Here is a 21,430-nt window from a genome sequence, read left to right as displayed (position 1 = left end):
TTTGGAATTTTTCCTCAGACCTGAATTATCTCCCAAACCTCACTCTTTCTCACATACTCACACACCCAAAGAGTAAGGAGTTGCTACGTGAGGATCTTCATGCAGCCTTGCTAATCTGCCAAACCCCGCTCCCCTGCTCATGGCCACAGACGGTGCCAAGAGACTGCCTTGTCCAGACGCCAGACTTACGCCAGGCTCAGAAAATCCACACCAAATCCTCCCCGCCCCATCACACACCCAAAGGCATGTCAGACCTTGGCCAAAAATACCTTGTGATGTGGTGGAGTGGAGATCCTCCCAAACCGCATGAAAAGAAGAGGCCCGAATCATATGCCAATTAACACTGGTAAAGGATTTATGTTTTTACCTCCGCATATGAAGACATTAATCAATGCCCCGCTGAGTGGGAAATTACTTGAACAATAACGCTGGTGAACTCTGCCTTCACCATGCTGTGCATGAAGAGGGATGTGTTATTGGTGGCCACTGTAGTTAACTGATGTTAAATGTATCCCTTCATAGAGGAGAATTGCGTAGCAGTTTCACAGTTAGCACACAGCCACGCACAGGCCTACACACAGGCGGACTACCCACAGGCCTATGATGGGGTAGGTGGAGACCAAGGACCAGTGACAGCCAGGTTATCCTGGTGCTTGTGTGCAGAATGTCAGGAGATATTGGGAGGACTTGCATGTTTGGTGGTTTCTGCGCTCCCTGCTTATGACTTTGTAACATCTCTTGTATCTCTGTAATGTCTCCTGATGTTGAACAGAGAGATTCTGAACCCTCTTCAGCCAAGGCCTGACTGCCACAGGAAAATGAAATGCACTTAGGAGGAAGTGTGTGTGTCAGGCGTCTGCTGTCACGATAACAGATGGATCATAGTTATGAAAGCTGGACATTCCTCTTCATTCACATTGTTTGGACAAATTTAGCTGACCGCAGCGAACCACTGACAACTATCATCCTCCCTATCTGATTTATTCTGGTCCACAACATGAAGGAAGCCATTTCTGTGATGATCAGTTAGTGGGGGGTGGGGGGGGACACAAGAGGCTACGGATATTAATAATATATACAGTGCCTTCAGAAAGTACTCATAACCCTTCAATTATTCCACGTTGTTGTGTTACAGCCTGAATTCAAAATGGATTCACACCCATCTACACACAAGCGGCAGCATAGCCTAGTGGTTAGAGCATTGGACTAGTAAGTTGCAAGTTCAAACCCCCGGTTGCAAGTTCAAACCCCCCGAGCTGATAAGGTACAAATCTGTCGTTCTGCCCCTGAACAGGCAGTTAACCCACTGTTCATAGGCTCTCATTGCAAATAAGAATTTGTTCTTAACTGACTTGCCTAGTTAAATAAAGGTAACAAAATACCCCATAATGATAAAGTCTTTAAAAAAGGTTTCCAAATGTATTTAAAATACAGAAATATCTTATTTACATACAGTAGCAGTCAAATGTTTGGACACACCTACTCATTCAAGGGTTTCTCTTTATTTGTACTACTTTCTATATTGTAGAACAATAGTGAAACACCAAAACTATGAAATAACACATATGGAATCATGTAGTAACCAAAAACGTGTTAAACATATTTGAGATTCTTCAAAGTAGCCACCCTTTCCCTTGATGGCAGCTTTGCCCACTGTTACGAATCCCTTTTGGCCCGACAGTCTAGGGGGGGGATGGTAATGAGACGCGTAACAACTCATGCAAATTATAATTGTGACAACGTAAAAGTGTGAACGAAATAACCAGGACAACTGAAATCTACCGTCAAACTCAAGGTTTATTTATAAACACACGGTAATGGGGGGAGCAGGAAAAGGGGCTGAGCTGGACCCAAGGAAAGAAACAATAAGCATTCAAAAACACCCCTAAGCTAGACTAGCCTATTTCAACAACAGCTAACTAACTAACCAAGAATACAGTGGGTGGTCCGCCCAGTTCTAACTAGTGTATTTAACAAAGTCTACCTATGGGTAGTGTATGCCCATGGGCGACTTGTCTTGGTTTCCCCCTTTTCCCACCAGCAATCAAACACAAACACCATAACCAAAAACAATACTCACAGAGGATGACAAAGTGCTATGGAGGTGCTCAAACAAAAGAAGAGGTTAAGACACAAAGAGAGAGTGAAACACAGAGATCTACATACATGGCATTTACAGAGAGATTGAGCTCTAGAGCAAACAAATGATGGGGTTTTTAAACCATGGGGAAGGAACTGTGATAGTGTAGGAAACAGGAGGTGTGTCTTCTGATTGATGATTGATTGTTGACTGATTGGGGAGTGATGATTTTCACCTGTGAGGGGAGAAGGAGAGAAAAGAAACACACACACACAGGATACACACACAGGATACTTGTATCCGTAACACCCACTCTTGGAATTCTCTCAACCAGCTTAATAAGGAATGCTTTTCTAACTTTCTTGAAGGAGTTCCCACATATGTTGAGCACTTGTTGGCTGCTTTTGCTTCACTCTGCGGTCCAACTCATCCCAAACCATCTCAATTGGGTTGAGGCTGGGTTATTCTGCAGGCTAGGTCATCTGATGCAGCACTCCTTCACTCTCCTTATTGGTCAAATAGCCCTTACACAGCCTGGACGTGTGTTTTAGGTCATTGTCCTGTTGAAAAACAAATGATAGTCCCACTATGTGCATGGTTAAGTGTGCCTTGAATTCTGAAATAAATCACAGACAGTGTCACCAGCACAGCACCCCCACACCATCACACCTCCTCCTCCATGCTACTACCACGCGTCTCACAGAGACAAATCGATTGGAACCAAACATCTCAAAATTGGACTCATCAGACCAAAGGACAGATTTCTACCGGTCTAATGTCCATTGCTCTTGTTCCTTGGCCCAAAGCAAGTCTCTTCTTCTTATTGGTGTCATTTAGTAGTGATTTCTTGCAGCAATTCAACCATGAAGGCCTGATTTACACAGTCTCCTCTGAACAGTTGATGTTGAGATGTGTCTGTTACTTGAACTCTGTGAAGCATTTATTTTGGCTGCAATTTGAGGCTGGTAAGTCTGATGAATGTATTCTCTGCAGCAGAGGTAACTCTCGGTCTTCCTTTCCTGTGGCGGTCCTCATGAGAGCCAGTTTCATCATAGTGCTCTATGTTTTTTTTGACTGCACTTGAAGAAACGTTGAAATATTTCGCATTGATTGACCTTCATGTCTTAAAGTAATGATGGACTGTCATTTCTCTTTGTTTATTTGAGCTGTTCTTGCATTAATATGGACTTGGTCTTTTACCAAATAGGACTATCTTCTGTATACCACCCCTACCTTGTCGCAACACAACTGATTGGCTCAAACACATTAAGAAGGAAAGAAATTCCACAAATGAACTTTTAACAGGGCACACCAGCTAATTGAAATACATTCCAGGTGACTACCTCATGAAGCTGGTTGAGAGAATGCCAAGAGTGTGCAAAGCTGTCATCAAGGCAAAGGGTGGCTACTTTAAAGAATCTCAAATATATTTTGATTTGTTTAACACTTTTTGGGATACTGCAGTACATGATTCCAAAATGGTGTTATTTCATAGTTTTGATGTCTTCACTATTATTCTACAATGTAGAAAATAGTAAAAAAATAAAGAAAAACTCTGGAATGAGTAGGTGTTTCCAAACTTTTGAATGGTACTGTGAGTATTCACACTCCTGAGTCAATACATGTTAGAATCACCTTTGTCAGCGATTACAGCTGTGAGTCTTTCTGGGTAAGTCTCTTAAGAGCTTTTCACACCTGGATTGTACAATATTTGCACATTATTCTCTTAATATTCCTGTCAAGCTCTGTCAAGTTGGTTGTTGATCATTGCTAGACAGCCATTTAAGTCTTGCCATAGCTTTTCAAGCCGATTTAAGTAAAAACTGGCCACTCAGGAACATTCAATGTTGTCTTGGTATATTTGGCCTTGTGTTTTAAGTTATTGACCTGCTGAAAGATGAATTTGTCTCCCAGTGTCTGTTGGAAAGCAGACTCAACCAGGTTTTCCTCTAGGATTCTGCCTGTGCTTAGCTCTATTCCTTTTCTTTTTATCCCCCAAAAACTCCCTAGTCTTTGCCGATGACAAACATACCGAGTCAATGTGCGGGGGTACAGGTTAGTCGAGGTAATTGAGGTAATAAGTACATGTACGTACAGTAGGGATAAAGTGACTATGCATAGATAATAAACAGCGAGTAGCAGCATTGTAAAAAGGGGTGGGCAATGCAAATAGTCCGGGTAGCCATTAGCTGTTCAGCAGTCTTATGGCTTGGGGGTAGAAACGGTTAAGAAGCCTTTTGGACCTAGACTTGGCGCTCCGGTAGCACTTGCCCTGCGGTAGAAGAGAGAACACTCTATGACTAGGTTGGCTGGAGTCTTTTGCCATTTTTAGGGCCTTCCTCTGACACCGCCTGTTATAGAGGTCCTGGTTGACAGGAAGTTTAGCCCCAGTGATGTACTGGGCAGTACGCACTACCCTCTGTAGCGCCTTCAGGTCGGAGGCCGAGTAGTTGCCATACCAGGCAGTGATGCAACCAATCAGGATGCTCTCGATGGTGAAGCTGTAGAACTTTTTGAAGATCTGAAGACCCATGCCAAATCTTTTCAGTCTCCTGAGTGGGAATAGGCATTGTCGTGCCCTCTTCACGACTGTCTGGGTGTGTTTGCACCATGATAGTTTGTTGGTGATGTGGACACCAAGAAACCTGAAGCTCTCAACCTGCTCCACTACAGCCCCGTGGATGAGAAGGGGGGCGTGCTCGGTGGTGATAATTGCGTTGTTTGCTCTATAAACTGTTAGTTAATTTACCTTGACACCGTGATATATAGGGTGAGGCAATAAGAAGACACGGTGGCAGAATAAATTCGTCACAAAACCAGAGAGCAACCTCTGTCCGGTGAATTCCACAAAGCATATTGCATGTAACAAACAGTTACAAGACCTAGGCTACAGCATGGTCAAGCAAGTTCATGTTTCCAACATTTTTGGACAACTAAACAAACTATTGATTTAGAACCACAGAGTTACCGCAAGTCACAAAGAAAACAGGAGCTGTTTCCACTATTCCAGCACCATTTCAACTTCATCATATCCCCTATGTTTAGTCTAATACAGTGACAACTAAAAGATACCAAAGACAATTTAGTCCAATCAACGTAAGCTAAATATGATGTGGCTGTCAATGGTTCTGATTTGTGTTTGTGCGCACGTGCCTGTGTGCGTGCATGCGTGCGTTCATGCAAGTAGAAAAAACATGATGACTCACCTTACTTGCAGAAAAACGCCAATGCCATCTTCCTCTCTTTCTTGTTGATGAAACGGTCTATGACTCATTCATACAGCACACGCTTTTATGTTTTGTTGTCCCAGGCTACCTGGCAAAAATGCTTGCTCGCTACCCTAACTTCCTTTCATGGGCAACGTTAGCTAGTTGTCATTAGCCTTCTACATCTAGCTACATATTGGACTTCCATCCTCTCAGTCCAGGGTCACAATGTATGAATTTATGGTTGGATTAGAATCGCTGTTATAATCATTGGCCAGTACAGAGAATTAAGTAAAACCACATGTCCAAATACCTATCTCCAACCATGGCTAATTTAGGAAGGGACAATTTTAGCTAGCTAGCTAGTCATCGGAGGACAACAACACCATGACCTATTTATCTTGATGTGATGTGATTTGGAGTGAAGCCAAATCCAACTGGCTTCGCTTGACACTTTGTTTTGGTGTGCCAGGACCATTCAGAGTTGAACTCACTCAGTTTAGCTTAACGCTGATTGATTATTATTTTATCAAAAAAAATTATCAAGGGAGGCCAAATGCTCACTGGCTTCCCTTGCATTCAATGTTACAGGCTGCAAAAATGTCATACTCTTTATGACCAGATAGTATCAGAAAGATGGTGCCACGTGTGCTCCCTCTCCGGCCTCTAGGTCACCAGGCTGCTCATTCTGGTGCACACCTGTCACCATCGTTACGCGCAGTTACGCGCAATTTGAGAATTGAAGGAAAAGTATGAAAACACAGAGAGACAAAAGATGAATTATTTTCTATGTTTTTTATTTTACATTTTTGGGGGAAGCCTGGCTTCCCTTGGCATCCATGAATACACACCACTGCTGGGTGTTTTGATATACCATCCAAAGTGTAATTCATAACTTCACCATGCTCAAAGGAATATTCAATGTCTGCTTTTTTTTACTCATCTCAGCTAAGCCCTTCTTAGCAAGGCATTGGAAAGCCTCCCTGGTCTTTGTGGTTGAATCTGTGTTTGAAATTTACTGCTCGACTGAGGGACCTTATAGATAATTGTATGTGTGGGGTACAGAGATGAGGTAGTCATTCAAAAATCATGTTAAACACTATTATTGCACACAAAGTGAGTCCGTGCAACTTATTATGTGACTTGTTACTCCTGCACTTATTTAGGCTTGCCGTACCAAAGGGGTTGAATACTTATTGACTCAATACATTTTTTATTAATTTGTAAAAATGTCAAAAACATAATTGCACTTTGACATTATTGTGTGTAGGCCAGCGTCCAAAAAATCTCTATGTAATCTATTTTAAATTCAGGCTGTAACACAAAACAATGTGGAAAAAGTCAAGGGGTGTGAATACTTTCTGAATGCACTTTATGTAAAGACTTAGACAACTTTTTCTCAGAATGTCTTCCCATGAAATCAGAATGAACCAATATAAATACAACAACACAGGGAATGCAATTTGACTTTAATGTATTAGCTATTTAATATAAATGATCAGTCACAATCAATGTTCCCTCTAACTATTTTAGTCAATGAGCAAATTTCAGGTCTGCTGAGCGCAAACTTTATCGTTGTGAAAATTCTGTGTAACTTCCGGCTAGCGTTTACTGTCAACACTGAGGGTACCCACTTTAAGTTAGTTTTAACAGTGGTCAAGTAGGTTACTGTGGCTATTTGATCATAATGTAGGGCTACCATAAAACATTTTTGGTAATTTTTACCCCAATTGGTAATTACAGTCTAGTCCCATCGCTGCAACTCTCCTACGGACTTGGGAGAGGCAAATGTCGAGAGCCATGCGTCCTCCGAAACACGACGCTGCAAAGCCGCACTGCTTACTTAAGACAAGGAGATGTTGTTGTGTTGTTTGATGCAATAAACCACTTTACAAAATACATTATTACAAATAATCAGACAGATTATGCTACCCTCTGCCTATTGGCTACTTAGCTTATTCATGCCTGTCTCAAAATACAATACTGCCTGTTTAAGACAAAAACAACAACAAAAATTTGATAGTGTTAACTAAAGGGGGAAACTTAAGGTGAAAACTCTAGAAAGTTGAGTGAAGTTCAATCTTGTGCTTCTCTGCAAGCTCTGATATTTCTTCTGCAGTGGCAGTCCCAGGGGAACTGTGTGTCCACGCATCACACGCAGCTTAGAGGGGAACATTGGTCACAATATAGAAATAAAAATAGAAACCTCCGGGTGCAGAATGCATTATTAAAACTTAGTCACTGAACCTGTTCGACATAGCAAGCTTGCAAGTTAACGTCGGCACGCGTTTGAGCTCAATGGAGGCACGAGGAATTATTCAGCAAATGAATGGGAAAACCCAATGTTACTCACAGTACCATAGCAAGCTCCCAGATACAATCATTCCAAGACCGATGCCTGTCTTTAGTCCATTGTGGGAAATGCCCTGCATGCCATAGAAAAGATGTCAAAAGAAATCTGAATTTGTTACAGGAAATATTCACGGCCACCTTGTGAGGTTAGCATAGGGCCAAATGTAACAGGTCATGTAATGGGAACAGCAAACATGTAGCCTTTGATCACATGGAACTACATTGACAATTTTAATTGGCTGATCCTCAAACGAATGTTTGCAAGTATGGTCGAGGTGTTTCTAATATATGTTTTCTTTTGTATATATATATATATATTTTTTTTCATGATATCTAATTGCGATTTTGTCTCGTCGCTGCAACTTCCCAACAGCCTCGGGAGAGGCAAAGGTTGAGTCATGTGTCCTCTGAAACATGACCTGCCTAACCTTCTTAACACCTTCCCACTTAACCTGGAAGCCAGCCGCACCAATGTGTCAGAGGAAACACCTTTTACCTGATGACTGAAGTCAGCCTGCAGGCCCGCCACAAGGAGTCACTCGACCACAATGAGCCAAGTAAAGCCCCCCTCCCCCCCGGCCAAACCCTCCCCTAACCTGGATGACGCTGGGCCAATTATGTACCGCCCTATGGGACTCCCGGTCACAGCTGGTTGTGACACAGCCTGGGATCGAACCCTGGTCTGTAGTGACACCTCAAGAACCTCAGGAGGCCTCTAATAGATGGTTTTAACAGAGTATTAAACAGACCTCCGATTTACTTCATCTGACTGTCCTTTGTCTCTTTGCTCGTATGCCGTTATTTTCCATTGTAGGCAATGGTAACTGTTGGACCAGCATTGTTACACACACACAGTAGTTGGATGGATATCCAGACAGTGTATCAAAATACTTGTCATCAGGTACTCATCACAGACAATCAGCCTGTGAAACTCAACACTGGTGTCGATGACAGAATGAGGAAGCAGGTTGTTGGTCGCCTGTCTGTCCAATGGTCCTGCTGGAGGATATTTGAACAAATAGAGGTTTCTCTTCCTGAGCTCATGCAATGGAGTCACCCAGAGGTTTTGTGTTATTCCAGCCCAATGAGAAATGCATACTGTTTATCATTGGACGATGGGAAAAATCAAGACAGAGGGGGAAGCCGCCAACGGGAAAATAAATAGAGAGCTGAATCTTACACCACAGGAAACAGGTTTTGAACCTAAACAGTTGGGCACCGAGAGGAATGTGGTATATAAGAGACTCTGGATCTGGTGTTTGTCAAAGAGAGTTTTCCATTGAAAGAATCACACAAAAAACTGCTCCTTCTGCAAGATGTCTCCGTCTCCTTGCAATTCCAACCGTAACCACCAGAGGACATAGCTGTAAAGTCAGGCCAATACATTTGGCGTGTTACTTTATGACACACACTTTTCCAAGAACTATAACTGTCCAAGACACGCATATACTATCTGTAGCTTCTGGCAGCGCAGTAGATCTTCCAAGTCTCTATATACTGTCTGAGATGGCTGGAAAGCATTTTATTTGTCTGAAATAAATGATCCTGTCCAGGTGCTTTTTTTAAACGTTAAGTTCTTGTCTATTTTATTTTGCAGAGTATTCCCTCACCCAGCGCAAACAGCACAACTGGAGGTAAGAATCTTTTCTGCATTTTTACTGCACAAATGAGATAATGTTGATCATATATATTTCAAAGCAACATACATTTCCTGATTTATGTGTGAGGGTTCTGTAGACAAGAGTAGCTAGCCTACAGGTGATGCTGAATATCCATTTCTGTTTCACAGAAATTGTATTTCTGGGATACCAATACCACTGATGTCCTGCTCACTGTTGTACTGTATGGCAAAAGATAGCTTTTTTTTCATGAGCATGGCCTTATTTCTATTACAGCATATTGGATGACTGTCATTCCCATTCCATTCTCCCAGTTTAATGTAACAACAATAGGGTTAAGCTACAACATGATACTCAAATTTTCCCTATACCCATCATGAAGTTTCTACAACCTAGCCTATGAATGAAAGTTTACAATGTAGGTGCACACAGGTCGAGAGAAAATGTTGAGGTGACAGACAGTGACACATGGACAGACAGTGACACATTCAATACTGTCTTGCATCCAGCTGATCTAGGGTGTAATCATTAGTTCAACAGTTGCAAACAAGAGTTTCTATTGGACAAATTCAGGTATGTTTATCCCTGTTTTGTTCCGTTTGCTTCCGTTTAAGATTTTTTTTTAACAGAATCGGTGGAATGAATACACCCCTGATCACACATAAACACAGTTCACTTTCATAACAACCACGTTTGATTCCTTCTAGCATATATGTGCTCTCCTCCTCTAACCTTTTCCCTTCGCTTATGGACTTCAATGCACAACACATCAGCTGTATGTGACCAGGTGAAAAAAAAATTTCCAAACCATATCATAACCGCTACACACAGCCTACATCGTTGTCACCATATTAGCTAAAGTAACATCATAGTCAGCATAGCTAATATAACTAATGTGTTAGTAAACCTGCTACAATCGTAACGTTACAGTGTACAGTCAGTAAGCAGTTTTACACAAACACCGGCGGGCCCCGGGGACAATAAATTAGTAAAACCAAAAGCTTACCTTGACATGGAAGAGTTCCAGTGATGTGTTGGATAGTCATAGCCAGCTAGCTAACATAGCATCCCTCTGTTTGAGCGGGGTGTTTGAGTAGGCTAAACTAGCTAGCTGCATTTGCTAGCTATGAAAGTGAAAAAAAGGATGAAATCTCTCTCTCTCTCTCTCTCTCTCTCTCTGTCTTGCTTCTCCTTAATTTTGGAAGAAATTAATTTGTTCAAAACTGTTCAACTATTGTCTTTCTCTCTCTTTGAGTCAACTTCTCACCACAGCACTGCAGTGCCAGCTAGCTGTAGCTTAAGCTTTCAGTACCAGATTCATTCTCTGATCCTTTTGATTGGGTGGACAACATGTCAGTTCATGCTGGAAGAGCTATGATAGGTTGGAGGACGTCCTCCGGAAGTTGTCATAATTACTGTTTAAGTCTATGAAAGGGGGTGAGAACCATGAGCCTCCTAGGTTTTGTATTGAAGTCAATGTACCCAGAGGAGGGAACCTAGCTGTCCATCTATGCAGCTTGTCTTGCTGACAGACAGACAGATTGGTGAAAGAGAGGCTGACGCTCACTGTTTTTACAGTCTACATCCTCCTGCCGTAAACCATGGGGTGCTTTCCCTCCTCTTCCTTACATGCTGCATAGCCATTTAGTACAGTGAGATATTTCCATGTTGAAATACACAAAGTACTACAACACTCTCTGTAGCTTGTTTTCTCTGAACACTCGAAATCAGAATTGATTAATCTATTAGCAGCTTAATTATAGATATGATTGAAAGGCATTAATGAATGGTCCTTGATTGGGGTGGAGGATGTCAGGTTTGTTAGTAAGCTCTGAGGGTTGAGGTTTCAGGGTTGAAGGGGTAAGTGAGGACAAGCAGCTAGGGATTACAGGGGCTGCTGAAGGAGGTACTGGGGACACCCTTAAACCCCTTTGACACACTTCCTCTCACATCCTCTCTCCCCACTATATTGTAAATCACAAAAGAAAAGGAATGTGTGACTTAATGTAATGTGCACCTATAACCTGTTAGGAGGATTGAGACAACATATCCTTCACCCCTCCCTGGTCTGGCCTGGCTCCCCCTGACCTGTCTGCTTTTATAAACAGCTGTTCTGGTGCCGGGCTCCATGCGGTGACCCCAGGGTCAGCCAGATCCCAGAGGTGCCTGGGGGGGGCAGCTCAGCTCAGCTCTGCTCCCGGGCAGGTTCTGTTCATGGAAAACAATTTCCAGTGTTTGTTTTCTCTTTCCTCTCTGTTTGTTCGGGCAGAGTTGGTCCTTGTTTTTCTTTACTGACGATGTTATGGGGACATTTTCACACATATGCTCCCACAGGAAAGCTCGTATTACACAACATTTTTTCTTAAAAATGAAAACCAGGATAGACACCAAGCATTTCACAGTGTTTATTTTTATGTTTCAGCATCTACACTTGATGAGTGTCCTAAATCTTTTTGAAACAATCTGCAGATGGCTCTATTTTATGCCCTAGTGGTTGTGATAACATAGACAGTAAGTACAGTACATTATGGAGAAAAAAACAGTAAGGCAGACTGGGAAATATTAAGAAAGGATGTTGTTCCATCTCAGAATTAAGCTGACAGACAACACACACACACACACAAACCTCAGCCGGTTGGTGTAAAACTCTGCTCGTTGAATTGCACAGTGTGACAGATGATATGAGACTAGGCTAATGAGGCACACTGTAATTGTGCAAGTGTGCGTCTCTATCGGCTGAAGTGTTGAAACGGGTAATCCCCTCTACGTGCAGGTTCAGCACCAGCCATCACACCAGCCATCTCTCCTCCAGTCCAGATCCATCAGGCTGGGGAGCTGCCAGGAGGCATTGGTGGATGTGATTGGGGCATCCAGGGAACTGTACAATGGCTTTGTGATGCTATATGTCCTGTGATGGACAGCTGTCTCACTCCCTGTCCTCTCCTCTCCTCTCCTCTCCTCTCCTCTCCTCTCCTCTCCTGTCCTGTCCTCTCCTCTCCTCTCCTCTCCTCTCCTCTCCTCTCCTCCAGTACTAATGTTCCAGGATGTGTGGGGCCGTAGTTTCTGCCGGACTATAGAGAAGCTGGTGGAGGTGGTCCAAGAGTACCCTGGGGAGGTGGAGCACATCTACAGCCCCTCCTGTGTGCCCCTGGTGCGCTGCGCTGGTTGCTGTGGCGATGAGAACCTGGAGTGTCATCCTACTCGGACCTCAAATGTCACCATGCAGGTAATAGGACACATCCCTTCTGAGGATGGATGCCATGTTGTGAGGTCGTCAGTGTATTTGATATTTGTATGCCAAGGCAAGGAAAAATGCTTTTTTCTACTTTTTCCCCTGCAACTTGTTCAACGTGTTCATTCTCAGCTGTTGAAAATCAAGCCAGCGGAGCAGGGTCAAGAATACGTTGAGATGACTTTTGTGGAGCACCAGACATGTGAATGTAGGTAAGAGAAAAAAATACTTCCTGTTTTGGTAGTATGTGTTTGGTCACTGTAAACCAGCTGCATTTTAATATGATATTATGTAAAATGATATGACTGATGTTTATATAATTAATCAGTGGTGTTCATATTTAATTCCTAGAATCAGGAAGGCTGTGGTGAAAAGTGAAAGGTGAGCATGTCAATTGCCATAATGTACATTGTAAAGTTAGAGAGTGGGACAGAAATGTTGCTGTCTCTATAATACTTGATAGTTGAGCTCATATAGCTGATAATTTCTGCAGAAGGAGACAGAGAGGGAGAGGAAAGAAAAGAAAGGAGAGACAGAGAGTGAAAGATTGTGACAGGTGAGTAATGACGTCTGGAAAATTGAGCAAAACATTTGTCCATCGACCATACATTACATCTTTCTATGTGAAGTAAAAATGCCCCACATATTAATGTATCATCTATCTCGTTTGTGTCCAAGGTGTCAGCCACCTCGCAGATAACTGCAGTAGCAGCCCTACACCTGTTGCAACCAGCATCTCTATTTATTCCCTGCCCAGCCCTAACAGTATCAAGAGTCTTCAAAACAAACACATCAATACTGTGTGTCTCCATGCACCTAGAGACTTAAGCAGCTGGGTTGTTATGGTGACAGGCCCTCTTGCTGTAGGGGAGTGTTTCTAACTTAGGTTCCACAGGAAGCACATGTTGCTTGGTGAAAAAAATACCTTGGTGACAACTGACCTGAGAGACATTTTTGTGAAGCAGTGCAATTGAAGACCAAACATTTAAAGGTTTTAAAGTTAAAATCATGATGGATGTTTTGCATAATTACATGATTATTATTGTTTAGTGTTGTTTATTTTATTGCTGTGGTTGTTTTAGCTGCTTATCCCATTTAACATGAATAGGCCTATTTATGAATAAATGTTCCATTCATGAACTTTCTATGTTGTTTCATTAAATCTTTAGGACTAACCGACTAACCAAATACTTGGGGTCCTCTCATGGCAAGCAGGTTCATTGGTAGACTAGCAACTCCTTTCCCAAACGGAATAAGTTGTATTTAACTTTTTGTGTTGTGATATAAAACATTGTACTGTCATACATGGACTATGGACTAGTACAGTCAGTGAGTTTTCAGCCTTATGTGGAGTCTGGGCGTACTAAGTGCTCAGGAGCCCCTGCAGCAGCAACAGGACTATACTAGTAGAATATCACCCTCCAGTGGTTACAAGTGGCATTTTCAGAGTAATTTTTTAAAAAGAGATTTGTTTAGGATGAGGTATAGAATTAGATTATTGATATAATAGGTACAGTTATGTCCATCATAATTTTTTCATAGGACAAGGTGTTGGTGTACTTTTATTTAATTAAATAGAAAATATCATAAAATAACCACAAAATCAATATACATGTAGGCTATGCAATATACTGTAACATACACATTGTATTTTTCATCTTAATGTTAAAAAAATAAAAAATCTGACAACAAGTCACTGCCCATGTAACATAATAGTCAATAACTCCAAAGCAAGTTGACCTACAAGTAGACCTTACAAGTAGACCTACACTGCAAGTAGACCTATACCCCAGTATCAATTTAAGGAGCTGCGTTAGAAAGAGCTGAGTTAAACCAACTTAAGCTATGAACAATCATGGAACTTGAACTGACTGGTTGCTGTGAAATGGCTAATTGGACCATATAAACTCTGTTAACATTTTAACTTGGTGATCCAGACCCTCAGACTAGGTGTGTTCCTTGTTTCTCTATTTCATTTATAGGCCTATAACCCTAGCCCTTAATGAATCACTAACCATCTGAATTCTTTAGCAATACAAGACCATCGCTTAATGAGAGGTCGACACGTCTGGTTAGCAGATATCACTGAATTTGTTCAGGAAATGTGTCATTCTAATACTTATTAGGGCTGCTACTGCTGTCATTTCTGTTTCATGACTTACGGCGTTATTGTGTTTTTTTCCAGACTACGTTGTGTTTCTGATTCTTTCACAGCTGAACCAAATATTAAAATGAGTTGCTGCTCTTAGAGTTTCAATGTTCTCTATTCCCCTCTGTCATACACTCACCTCAAGTCATTTTACAATCTACACACTAATCGAGTACACTATCACATTGCCCTCCACTTGTGGTGGGTCTGTTTTTAACATGACTTTCATATTGGCATTTTTGTGTATTATCTGTTGAATAAAGCAGTGGGTTGATGTACAGAACCATGAATTACATTTCACGCTTAAGAGTAGAGAATTGTTTTATCATTTGTGCTTGTTGTGTATTTATTAGACAGTGTCCTTTAATATGACTAAGAACAAATTTGTTCTGGAGAAGTGTATGCCTATTTTATCTAAAAAATAAAATAGAATCTGTGATGTTGTAATCAAATATGATAAAGGATATGCCCAAATATCTGAGTGAGTATTATATATTGTAAATAGATATAGATATATTATATCTGTGAAGAGTGTGCAACAGTTAATAAAGAAATATATCATTGTCTTATGTGGCTCAAATATACTTTTGTGAGAAACCATTTGTTGAGAGGGTGGTGTGTGTACGTGCGTGTGAGTGAGAAAGATATATGTTGATCACAGTTCAATCTGTTTTGGATTATACCTAACAGTATACAGGATAATAATGGCACAGACAGTTCCATATTATATTACACATCGCACATATGATGTTAATGTTGGTTCTGATCAAGCCATATCACGTGGGTCACGTTTGCTAAATACATCGCTCTGGTCGCAATGCCAATGTTGTACACCAATAGGAACGCTTGAAAAAAATAGAGGGCGTGACGTCTCCACAGTTTCCTTAGCAACGCCTGCTGCCCAGTTATACGGCAAAGGCTAGTGTTGAATCCGTTTTAAATTGAAAAGTTTTGGTCTTTCATCGAAGCGAAAGCAATGCGAACTATTTTAGTTTAATAGTTGTGAATGTGAACACGTCTACGTTGTCGAATTTTCAAGAGGACTCAACACTTAAAGTAGGTACAAAACGATATATTTGATTTTGTGATCTCGTGATTGCATTGTTGGCAGTGCTCCGCCACTTTCAAAGTCCGATGTAGCCTACACAGCACCGTGTTTTGACTGAGCAGAGCCGGACAACAACAATCTCGGTTCAACCAGTCCAGACATGGCGGGCGAAGGGGCGCAGCGTAAACGACAAGCTAGCAAACACAGCTGGCTAATGCAGTTAGCTGTGTAGCTAACTTTAGAGATTGATATCCACCTCATTTTCGAACGCTTTTAAAAAACGGAAGCCAAACGGGGAAACTATGGATACAACTTCCCTCTGCGCTCGCGCTCTTCATGTGCGTGCCACTAGAAATCCCCGAATTAGCTTGTGTCTGTTAGCCGTACAGAGGAAGCAGAGGGACAAACTATTTTTATAGACGGACAGCTATTCCGAGAGAGCTCTATAACACCATGGCTGTAGTAAATTCTAAAGGGACTTCAGGTTACGGAAAAAAAAGTACGGGAACTGTAAAAATATCTGAACACTATGAGGTGGATATGAACACATACTACTCAATTACATGCTCGCTTACACATACGGACTTACACATACACTTGATCTCGCTCTCTTCTCTCACTCATGTCTTTCTCACTATTTTTTCTCCCTCTATTGTCGAGAACTGTTCTATAATTTAATATGTTTGTTTGTCTATGTATTTGTCTACATGTTTATATGTTTACAACAAGCAAAGAGAAGATATCAGAATAGGGGCATTGGGGAATAATAACATATTGTACGGGATACATATGTACTAGGGATGCGCGATATATTGGTGAACATATCAGAATCGGCCGATATTAGCTAAAAATGCCAACATGGGTATCAGCCAATTTCTAGTTGTTAAACTAGACCGATGTTAGAAATCAATGTCAAAGCTACTATGTATATCTTATATAAAGTAGGTACATGACATAATAACGCCACATTCCTAACCTAGCCCACACAATGTCTGCTGTGTGGATCGAGCAGTCAACATTTCGAGGAGTCATTTGAAAGAGTAAGAACATTTCAGCGAGACAACTCAAAGGCAAAATCCATTAAAGCCAAGATAATGGAATTCATTGCCCTTGACAATCAACCTTTCTCTGCCGTTGGGGATGTTGGCTTTCGTCACCGGTACACACTACCAAGTGTGCTATTGTTCAGATGTTGCCCTACCAGAGTTGCACAGTAATAGCGTCACTGCTGTTATCTTCACGACATACTATGGAACGCCGTTTGGGTCTTTGCGTGTCAAAAAAGATAGTGTCACTGTCAAAGCTGTACAAAAAAACAAACACAGACCACGAACAATGTTTTTACAATACTGTGTTCATAATAAAGCATCATTTGTTCAATCGCAACTACTAGGGCAGCTAGCGTTAGCTTGGTACCTAGCTAGCACCAATACAACCAACCTGAAAATAATAACCAGTAGGAACTGCAGTCATTTTCACTATTCTTAGCAATGATTAGGAATCCTTGTAAGTAAGTATTAGCTAGGTTGCCACTTGTTGTTCGCCTATTGAAATTGAACTTCAGTTCATGAAAGTAAATAGCTAACCAGCTAATTAACCCTGTTGCCCAAAGATGGCTTCATCTGGCTAGGGAGGCTCAACTGAATGGGGTTATGAGTTGTGAAGCTAGCCATAATAAGGATTACGCACAATAGTGGAATTTGCAGTTTGCCTTCAAAATAAAAGTATGTCATTGACAGTGATGCAAATGAATACATAGTAGAATTATGCTGTACTTTTATTTTGAAGGATAACCGCAAAGTCCACTATTGTGGCTAATCCTTATTGTGGCTAGCTTCACATAGATGGGTCCGAGCACCATTAATCAAATAAGAACTCTCTTATAAATTAGGGTTATATTAGATGACGACACCTTGGCTAGCTAACTATATAGCTCCTGAAACAGATTATCTTGTGTTATTTGACACCTGAAATAGTGTTATTTGACATGTCAAATGAACAACGAAAAAGCACAGCAGGTAAATGAAAGAAATAGGTTTGATTATGTTTTACTGTTAATGGAGACATATGTAAATGCCAACAAAATAACTTTTTGGTGTGTGTGTGTCCTTTATTTAACTAGGAAGTCAGTTAAGAACAAAGTTTTATTTACAATGATGGCCCGGACGGTGCTGGGCCAATTGTGCGTCGCCCTATGGGACTCCCAATCACGTCCGGATGTGATACAGCCAGGATTCGAACCAGGGACATTAGTGACGCAACTTGTACTGGGATGCAGTGCCTTAGACTGCTGCGTCCTTGAGTGTGTGTGTGTGTGTGTTAACTATTTAACTGTACTAGAATGCTTAAAAGGCCGCTAGAATTTTAAATATCGGTTATCGGTGTCATGTTTTTTGGTAAGGAAAATATTGGATATCGGTATTGGCCAAAAATGTCATATCGGTTCATCACTAATTTGTACTGTAATGAAGCCGTCTCTATAGTAATGCAAGGTCTCTTTCTCGATCATGTGAAACGTCAATTGCTATGGAAATGCTGGGATGTGTTTTTCAATGATGTTAAAGGTAATTATGATGCAACTATGATGGTGATATGATATGGATTACAATTATCATCCTGAATATTTAGGTTGCACTACATTTTACACACATAGACACTCAACCATGCAAATTGGCAGGGATATTAATTATTTGGACATCACACATTATAGTTTTACTCTTATACAGACATCATACACGCTCTCACTAAATCACATCCAATATCATACACATCAATCTACTCAGATTTACTACACACATAATATCTTGTCTCAATTTCCTAACATCTGTGGCATTGGCTCACAGGAAAACAAAACAAATATTGCTAGAACCTATTTCTTGAATTCTAAATATCAGACATTTGAAAGCTCTAATTTTGACTGTCATAATACCTCTTATGACAGTAACTTTACAAGCACTAATTATGGTCAAATTAGACTGAGAAAAGTATCTAGTTATGGTAAGGGATGATAAGTATAGCTAGTTATAATTGTAACGGTTTAGCAGATTATAAAAAAAGATCCGTCTTTACGTGGCTAAAAGAAAAGGAATATAACATATACTGTTTATAGGAAACTCACTCTACAGCCTTAGATGAAGTTGTGTGGAAAAAGGAATAGGGTGGTGAAATCATTTTCTGTCATGGACAAAGGAACTTGAAAGGTGTGATTTGATATTAATTAACAAAAATTTCGATCTGAATGTGCAATTTAGAGGTCGACCAATTATGATTTTTCAACGCCGATACCGATTTTATTGGAGGACCAAAAAAAGCCTACACCGATTAATCAGCCGATTTGTTTTTAATTATATATATGTGTGTAATAATGACAATTACAACAATACTCAATGAACACTTTTATTTTAACTTGACATAATAGATAAATAAAATCTATTTAGTCTCAAATAAATAATGAAACATGTTCAATTTGGTTTAAATAATGCAAAAACAGTGTTGGAGAAGAAAGTAAAAGTGCAGTATGTGCCATGTAAAAAAAGCTAACGTTTAAGTTCCATGCTCAGAACATGAGAGCATATGAAAGCTGGTGGTTCCTTTTAACATCCAGTCCCCAGTCCCCAGCCCCCAGTCCAACATCCCCAGTCCACCTGACTGTGCTGCTGCTCCAGTTTCAACTATTCTGCCTTATTATTATTCGACCATGCTGGTCATTTATGAACATTTGAACATCTTGACCATGTTTTGTTATAATCTCCACCCGGCACAGCCAGAAGAGGACTGGCCACCCCACATAGCCTGGTTCCTCTCTAGGTTTCTTCCTAGGTTTTGGCCTTTCTAGGGAGTTTTTCCTAGCCATCGTGCTTCTACACCTGCATTGCTTGCTGTTTGGGGTTTTAGGCTGGGTTTCTGTACAGCACTTTGAGATATCAGCTGATGTACGAAGGGCTATATAAATAAATTTGATTTGATTTGAACATGAGTCTTCAATATTCCCAGTTAAGAAGTTTCAGGTTGTAGTTATAGGAATTATGATGCGTTGACTATTTCGCTCTATACCATTTTTATGTATTTCATATACCTTTGACTATTGGATGTTCTTATAGGCACCTTAGTATTGCCAAATTAATCTTGGGAGTTGATAGGCTTGAAGTCATAAACAGCGCTGTGCCTAAAACATTGCTAAGAGCTGCTGGCAAACGCAGTAAAGTGCTTTTTGAACGAATGCTTACGAGCCTGCTGCTGCCTACCACTGCTCAGTCAGACTGCTCTATCAAATATCAAATCATATACTTAATTATAATATAATAAACACACAGAAATATGAGCCTTTGGTCATTAATATGGTCAAATCCGTAAACTGTCATTTAGAAAACAAAACGTTTTACATCTTCACACAGCTTGCAACGAGCCAGGCGGCCCAAACTCCTGCATATACTTTGACTCTGCTTGCACTGGGTGCAAGAGAGGTGACACAATTTCCCGAGTTAATATTGCCTGTTAACATTCATTTATTTGAACTAAATATGCAGGTTTCAAAAAATATACTTCTGTGTATTGATTTCAAGAAAGGCATTGATTTTTATGGTTATGTACATTTGTATAACAATTGTGCTTTTTTTTCGTGAATGCGCTTTTGTTAAATCATCACCCGTTTGGGGAAGTTGAAGAAGGCGGTTATTCTATGACAAATGAACAGGAAACCCTTTGATTATATGCAATGCAGGACAAGCTAGTTAACCTCTTTATCCTACCCCCTCCTTTTTCGAACATTCTGTTAAAAATCGCGCAACATTTCAGCGTCCTGCTACTCATGCCAGGAATATAGTATATGCATATGATTAGTATGTGTGGATAGAAAACACTCTGAAGTTTCTAAAACTGGTTAAATCACGGCTGTGACTATAACAGAGCGTGTGTTTCATCGAAAAGCGCAAGAAAAACTGGTCACTGAAATCTGAAAAAAGTATCCATGCGCCCCTTTCATGGATTGTTTAAAGGAAACCAAATTTAATATGGAGACGGATGCAATTCCTACAGCTTCCACACGATGTCGCCAAAAACGTAATTTTCATTGACAAAAATCCTTTGAGACATTACCAATAGATCCGTCATTCCATCCAGCCTACCTCAATCGATTTTGGAAGATTGAAAAATGGACACTGTATTCTTGTGTAGCTGCTATTGAATACAGATCGCCCAGTGATCAATTTGATCGCTTATTAACGTTTACAAATACCTAAAGTTGGGTTATAAAAGTAGGTTGAAGTGTTTTGTCAAAGAATATAGGCAACTTATATAATTTTTAAACATGACGTTGCGTGTTGGAAGAGAGCTTTTTTCCTGATGCAGACAGGCTATACAAATGGATATTTTGGGCATTCATGGATGGATTTAATCTGGAAAAAGACCAATTTGTGATTTTCATATAGGAGTGCCAACAAAGAATATCATCAAAGGTAATGAATGTTTTATATTTTATTTCTGCGTTTTTGTGTAGCGCCGGCTACGCTAATTCTTTTGTTTACGTCGCCTTCAGGCATTTTGGGGTGTTGCATGCTATCAGATAATAGCTTCTCATGCTTTCGCCGAAAAGCATTTTAAAAATCTGACTTGTTGGCTAGATTCACAACGAGTGTAGCTTTAATTCAATACCCTGCATGTGTATTTTAATGAACGTTTGAGTTTTAACGAGTACATTTAGCATTTAGCGTAGCGCATTTGCATTTCCAGGTGCCTACTTGAGACGT

At 40.6% G+C, this 21,430-nt stretch overlaps 2 protein-coding genes across 3 annotated transcripts in view; both read left to right on the top strand.

Annotated features, from left to right (window-relative positions):
- The window catches only part of LOC139383745 (placental growth factor b), a 28,881-nt gene extending 13,677 nt beyond the window's left edge, over nucleotides 1–15,204 (top strand). The window contains exons 2-7 of the mRNA XM_071128304.1: nucleotides 9,236–9,272; nucleotides 12,287–12,483; nucleotides 12,622–12,701; nucleotides 12,841–12,870; nucleotides 12,983–13,045; nucleotides 13,168–15,204. Of these exons, the coding sequence (XP_070984405.1) occupies nucleotides 9,236–9,272; nucleotides 12,287–12,483; nucleotides 12,622–12,701; nucleotides 12,841–12,870; nucleotides 12,983–13,045; nucleotides 13,168–13,189 (429 nt within the window). The 3' untranslated portion in view covers nucleotides 13,190–15,204. The remainder of the gene's footprint in view (nucleotides 1–9,235; nucleotides 9,273–12,286; nucleotides 12,484–12,621; nucleotides 12,702–12,840; nucleotides 12,871–12,982; nucleotides 13,046–13,167) is intronic.
- A 299-nt stretch (nucleotides 15,205–15,503) lies between these two features.
- The window catches only part of LOC139383687 (CLOCK-interacting pacemaker a), a 17,382-nt gene continuing 11,455 nt past the window's right edge, over nucleotides 15,504–21,430 (top strand). Inside the window, exon 1 of one of the 2 annotated variants that reach the window (XM_071128229.1) lies at nucleotides 15,504–15,694. The gene's annotated coding sequence lies outside the window, so the exon portion shown is untranslated. The remainder of the gene's footprint in view (nucleotides 15,695–21,430) is intronic. The other variant, XR_011628769.1, reaches the window with a different exon arrangement.

Source organism: Oncorhynchus clarkii, chromosome 25 (assembly GCF_045791955.1).
Source record: "Oncorhynchus clarkii lewisi isolate Uvic-CL-2024 chromosome 25, UVic_Ocla_1.0, whole genome shotgun sequence".
NCBI classification, from domain to species: domain Eukaryota; kingdom Metazoa; phylum Chordata; class Actinopteri; order Salmoniformes; family Salmonidae; genus Oncorhynchus; species Oncorhynchus clarkii.
Note: the sequence above shows the minus strand (reverse complement) of the source record. Positions and strands in the feature narration are given on the sequence as shown.